Source organism: Triticum dicoccoides, chromosome 2A, assembly GCF_002162155.2.
Source record: "Triticum dicoccoides isolate Atlit2015 ecotype Zavitan chromosome 2A, WEW_v2.0, whole genome shotgun sequence".
Lineage (NCBI taxonomy): Eukaryota > Viridiplantae > Streptophyta > Magnoliopsida > Poales > Poaceae > Triticum > Triticum dicoccoides.
In genome coordinates this window covers 37,231,540-37,238,182 of record NC_041382.1, presented here as the reverse complement: position 1 = coordinate 37,238,182, position 6,643 = coordinate 37,231,540, and the positions used below count along the sequence as shown (strand labels likewise).

General features: G+C 43.8%; 1 protein-coding gene across 1 annotated transcript; it reads left to right on the top strand.

Annotated features, from left to right (window-relative positions):
- The first annotated feature begins 306 nt into the window (after positions 1-306).
- Positions 307-2,990, top strand: LOC119357516 (protein SRG1-like). The gene is made up of 3 exons (XM_037624437.1): positions 307-404; positions 2,031-2,352; positions 2,745-2,990. Exons 1-3 carry the CDS (start codon positions 307-309, stop codon positions 2,988-2,990), a joined length of 666 nt encoding a protein of 221 aa, XP_037480334.1.
- The last annotated feature ends 3,653 nt before the right edge of the window (positions 2,991-6,643 follow it).

The following is a 6,643-nucleotide window of genomic DNA, read 5'->3' as shown; positions in this document are numbered from 1 at the left end:
TCAGAGGGAAAGGGCCCATCTGCTAAGAATTCAGAGAAAAAAGGGAGAAAAAGAAAAAGGGGAGAAGCTGGGGAGCCGACGGGCATTGTTTAGCACCGGTACGTCCAAATGCAAGGATCAGAGGACCTTCTGGCCAAGCCGGCCGAGCCATTAGTCGCATCTTTTTCTAAAATCGCAATTTATCTAACATTCCAGTTCTGTTGGATCGAGCCCGTCAGAAAAAGATTAGCAAGCAGCAACCCTAATTAACTGCATAGTAGCTAGCCTGTGAATCGCCTGATCAATCACGTAGTGAGCACTGGCTGAATGGAGGTGGAGGCGCTGAATGGCAGCCCGAGCGACAGCAGGTGGTCTAAACTCATGGTGTCCGCTGCCGGCGATCTGACGGCTGACATGATCGAACGGTAGTACGGTACAACTTTAGCCGGACATTGATGCCGATGCAATCCGACGATGTTTCCGTGATCGCCCGACCTCGGCAAGCTCACAAAGTCCGAAGCTTAGATTTGCCTGCGGGGACTGAGGTTTCTTTCAGCTAGTGTCACTGAACTCGCCAGATGTTGTATGTTGTTTTACCCATAGTTTTAAATAGCCGGCTAATAGCCTTTTCAACAGTGCCGCTAAATGGTCGCATTCACAAATATCCCGCTATAGCTCCGCTATAGCGAATTTGAAGGCCCACCGCTATTTTTCATAGCCCGTTATTTAAAACATTAGTTTTACCACGTGGTTCTGAAACTATTCTTTTCAATCAGCCAACCACACGGCGGGCCATTCAAGAGAACTATGGACATGGTTGCTGTTTCCATACCCATTGTTGTACTCCAATAAACAACTACCAAATTTTCTGATTTATGTCTATAAGTGGATGGGACCTCAGGTCTTAGATGTTAGGTTTGACTACGATGTCTGTTTGGTATTAGGCCCAGGCTATCTGCGCCCCTTCATCAACTGGATAGGTGTAGACAGTTTGTTGCTTAGACGGCGGCTTTAGTCTTAAAGGGTGCTTGAATACGTTTTAGTCTCATGACTAAAAGTAGTGAGACTAAAACTTGCTAACCTCACCCATGCTTGGATCCAAATACTAAAGAGACTAAAATCAAGTTAATAAGCATTTATTATCCTCCAAACCCTCCAATCCAGAACTCGCATGTGTTAAAAAGAGGAGTTAAACGAGGAGAGAGAGGACTAATCCACATTTTAGTAGGGGTACCCTGACTAAAACATTTTAGTTTCAAGACTAGTTTTAGTCCCTCTTTAGTCAGAGGTGCTTGGAACTTTAGCCTCTTAAAGAGACTATTTTTAGTCAGACTAAAATAAGTCCCTTGGATCCAAGCACCCTCTTACTATTGTATTACTTTGTAAAGTCTTGTGAGAATAATTAATAAAGTGACCGTATGCATCGCCCAGATGCAGAGGCCGGAGTCATCCTCCTTTTCTTAAAAAAATAGCCTTTTCAACAGTGCCGCTAAATGGTCACATTTACAAATATCCCGCTACAGCCTGCTATAGCCCGTTATAGCTCCGCTATAGCAAATTTAAAAGCCCGCCGCTATTTTTCATAGTCCGCTATTTAAAACATTAGTTTTACCACGTGGTTCCGAAACTATTCTTTTCAATCAGCCAACCGCGCCATTCAAGAGAACTATGGCACATGGTTGCTGTTTCCATACCCATTGTTGTACTCCAATAAACAACTACCAAATTTTCTGATTTATGTCTATACGTGGTACAGAAAAGATGCCCAACTCGAAAAAACAAAGTAGATATTGTCATCAACATACACATGGTTCATTGACTTTTCTATTTATGATTTAATAGAGCTAGTCTTTTTTTTTGGCTTAATTCACTGAAGTTTGCAGATCAACCCTATATTGAGAAAATTATTCAAATTCATCAAAACAGAGAAAAGAAAAAAATCATCGTAATATATCTACAATAAGCATTTCAGCAATTGGTTTTTTAAAGGTAGATAGCATGTGTAACTGCACCTAACGTTAACAAGAACATTATTTCTTCTTTGATCCCAGGAGTTCCATTGAAGAATACTCTTCTAAATTGATGAAACTCGCTCATTCGGTTGCCAACTTCATAGCAAAAACACTAGATGTTGATCCTGAATTGCTGGCGGACAAAAATGTGGTCCAATTTGTTGGGATGAACTACTACCCTCCATGCACGTTGACACCTGAAAAGGTTTTAGGCTTCTCACCACATTCTGATGGGTCTTTCCTAACCATCCTACTAGAGGTCAATTATGTTCAAGGCCTACAAATTAGGAGACATGGTGTATGGATCCCGGTGAATCCACGTCCCTATGCATTGTTGGTGAATACGGGTGACCTTCTTGAGGTAAGATCTTTTTTAAGTGAAGTTTGAACATATAGCATCTCAAGCCTAAGTTGTACTCCCTTCGTTTCTAAATATTTGTCTTTTTAAAGATTTCAAATGGACTACCACATATAGATGCATGTAGATATATTTTAGAGTGTAGATTTACTCATTTTGCTCCGTATATAGTCACTTCTTCAAATCTCTAGAAAGACAAATATTTGGGAATGGAGGGAGTATAAAATAGGAAAACGAACATTTCTACAATTCTTATTCGTGCTCAGGTCAAGAGAAGTGCTCTCCAACAAAATTGTAACGATTCTGCAATTATGACATCAAAATGTGTACTTCATTAGCTCTTTCCACCTTTATATGAACATGCTGTTGTAATTTAATTAAGTCATTTTTTATAGATTATTACAAACGGGAAGTACAAGAGCATTGAGCATAGGGTCACAATAAATGCCCATAATGAACGCTTATCGATATCAGCGTTTCATGTCCCAAAGTATGATAGAATAGTTTCACCACTTTTGGGAGTTACAGATGAGAAGGTGCTATACAAGATAACAAAAGTGGAAGAGTATTCAAGACTTTATTTGTCAAAGAAACTAGACGGGAAGAGGGCACTAGATCATGTGAAGCTATCACAGACATAAGACTTTGCTAGCGCCACTCTGGCCTAGCTTGCAGAACTGGCAGGCGTGACGGTCGGAAGATCCGCTACAAAGATGACATTTAGAACACACTTCATGTTTGGGTGAAAACACTTGTTCTGGCCTTTGCCGGTCGGGCTCAGCAACGGCAAACTTGCATCACTATCTTGTTGAAGACGGTGTCTTCACGACGACGATGGCGTCAGAACATTCATCCTTTTCTAAAGGCGTTGTTGTAATGGTTTTGTCGTGGTTTGTTTTGTTATGTTCTTCGTTTGTTGGTGATTTTGGCCTCATTGTCTTGCATCAACTTTAATAAGATGATTGTGTGCATCATTCCTTTTGCGAACCAAAAAAACTACGTTCTTAAATTAGGTTTTGGCGCTTCAGCATCCGGAGCTATTAGTGTGATGTTTGTTACTTCAGCCGAATCTCTGCATGACTGCTCTCTCTCTCTCTCTCTCTCTCTCTCTCTCTCTCTCTCTCTCTCTCTCTCTCTCTCTCTCTCTCTCTCTGAAAGATGGGTCATCCCCAGCCTCTGCATTAGTTTGTTTTCAGTTCGTGATGGATGCATTCACTTTGTGATGGTAGTACATATGCTGAAATTCTTGTATACTATGCCCTACAAATGCCATTCTGCGAGCTATATGGCTTGAGGAATCTCAAAACTCGTAGTGTATACTACATTTCTGAACCTGTGCACGCGCACTTGTACACTTCTGGACCCATGATTCATGTGGGCTTAGTGTCTGTTGACGTGACATTGAAGAACACTCGAGATAAGCATGAAGCGAACGAAATGAAATTAAGATGCCGGTCGAGATGCTGAGCTGCGTCGCTGTTTGTTTGGCTTATCCCATGTTCCAATTTGACACCTCACGATTGGGTCCCGTTGCTAGCCTGTCCAGACTTAGGTAGTCCAAGACCTACCGGCCGGTCCAGCGCCTAGCTGGACTAAAACTTTTACATGCAGTGAGTGACCGGCAGAGATGCAAGTGTAATGTTTCACTTATATGTACAGTGGTTGAGTTAACTTCATGTTGTAACTTCATGTGGAGTACCCTGATAGATGAAACTACAAGCTAGTCTTGCTGGCCATGAGGCCATCTTGCAGACGAGGTTTAGACTTGCGTTGTGATGTTGATTTCAGTTATGCCCGCCCTATGGTGCTCTTCTGCCGTCGATTTCTCTCGGAACCACAGATCCTTGGAAAACAGCATACAATCTCATCTATCTCCATCGATTATTTCGATATAAAAAGAATTTCAACATAGCATCAAACGAATACGAGTACTCCCGACCTCCGCATATAACAAACTTAAATTACTTACGTGGCATTCCTCAGAAAACAAATAGGACTGCTTACGTGACGCGCAAAGCTGGAAACGCTAGCGAACGACTGCCTCTATCATCTTTGTTTGGTGGGCCGAGTATCTTAATCTTGGGTTTTGGGTCTGCGATGCAGAATTGCAGATGACCTCGACATCCACTCAGCTCTCGAAGTTTCCTCCAGAAAAAGAAAGGCCAGCGGCCTTCAGGGAACCGCCCGCGGTTTTTCCAGCGCAAAGAACTGATGGGGACTTGTTCCGCTGTCCGTGCAATCGAGGTGACACCGCGGATCATGGCCTGATTTGTTGATTTTTTGTCCAAAAGAACCTCCTGCCGAGATGAATTGACAGAAAAGACTACCTCAAGATCATTTTGACAAAAAGGACCCCCTCAGCGGTGGCGGCAGGCGCGGCAGGCGACACGTGGCATCTGCCGCCACGCCAGGAGGCGGCTGGCCCGGCCGCCACCGCAGGAGGCGGCCACGCCAGCCGAACGGAATCTCCATTGTGCGTCGCGCCGCGACGGAACGGGGCGGGCCAGGTGGGCCCGGCCGCCACCGGGCGAGGCGGCCAGCCCTGGCGCGGTCACTGCCTGGGCGACAGGCCCTGATGCGAGCGGGCCCCGCCGCTGGGCCTCGCCGCCACTGGCTGAGGCGGCCACCCCTGCCGACAGCAGCTGGTGCATGCTGACTGTGCACGGAAGGCGAGGTCCTGGCACTGATTCCCACGCGCGAAAACTGGCGGGGCGGGAATCACTCTGGCTCGTTGTGTTGTTTTTGTTGATTCCGACGCGCGGCAAACGACGAATTTCACGGGCGAAAATCACTCTGGCTTGTTGCTTTGCTTTTGCTCCTTGCATGCTGTTGCTGATGATGTTGATTTTCACGCGTGGGAATCCGAGGCTGCCGACACTACAGGGATCCTCTCCCTTTTATATGCCATGCTTCAGCTCCGTGCGCAAGCACTCTGTAACCTCGTTCCTCTTCTTTGCTCTCTAAGTCTCTAAGTACAGAGAGAAAAGAAAGCTCAGTAAGCACTTTCACTCGTGATTTAGGACGATTTAGAGTTGGATTTTGAGGATGATGAAGTTGAAGAAAAGATAGATTAAGATAAGAAATTAAATGTTTTACTCATATGATATTAAAATGTTATTATCGTACTATTATGTTTACTGGTTGTTTGGATAGCGAGTAATTCCCATGCGGTATGTTATTTTTTATATTGATGTACTGTCATGCCGCTGCAAAAATTATTATTTGTAAATAAATGAATTTTATCGTATGATATGAAAACATTATATCATGCCGGAAGAAATTAGATATTTTACTCATATGATATTTAAATGTTATTATCATAATATTATGTTTAGTGGTTGTTTGGATAGCTAGTACTTACCCTCGGTTTTGTCATAACCTGTTGTAAGAAAATTATGTAGAAAACCATATTTTACTAATAGTCGTTTTTCCAGAAGCTAAGTTTTTGCATGTTACGAGAACTATTTTAGGATATTTTTGGGGTAGTTAGAGAAAAGCAAACAGAGTTTTAGTTTGTTACACTCGTAGACAAGTTTGAGAAAAATAGATCTTTAAATACCCGTTAACCAAACAACCCCTTAAAGTCTAAGCAAATGATTCTAAAAACAAACCGAATATTTATAACGAAAATACGGTTATTATTTTAGTCGCAAGATATGTAAATGTTGTCATCGTTACTAAATGTTCAGTTACTAATTATTTGAAATGTAAACATGTATGTTGGTTAGGTACTATGGAAATTTTAGTAGTGTACTATGGGAACGTCTTACGCGACGATCCATGCGGGGTGGATGTGTCCTTCTGCGAGTCGACTACAGTAGTGGTGAGAGACATGGTCAACGTGGGTTACGCAGCTGTTAGAAGGTGCATCCGAGCGGTGTTTGGCCCAGTGATGCAGGAAAAAAAATGACAATGGAGGGCTTCGTCGTTGACGGAGGAAATGATGGGACAGTTGCCCGTTGGGGTTTGCGGCCTGTCACAGGTGATCGGTCGTGGGGGTCGTACATGAAGTTTGCAAGCAATCCCAATAACTCAATGTATGGTCAGCCGATGGTGTATGTGGAGTTCATTTCAGTCACTGATGTTGCCAGATGCAGTAGCAGGGGTGGTGAGGTCGAGTTGGCCATCACATCAGCCCCTAGCATCGGCCCATCGGAACCGACGGGCGGCCAGCCTGTGTATGACACAGGATATTGGTCGGCGGCCGTTGACATGAGCGAACATGTGGAGGGATTGCCGGAGGCGCTAGATGATGATGATCATTCTTCTGCGTCTTCGGAGTCAAGCGGAGAAG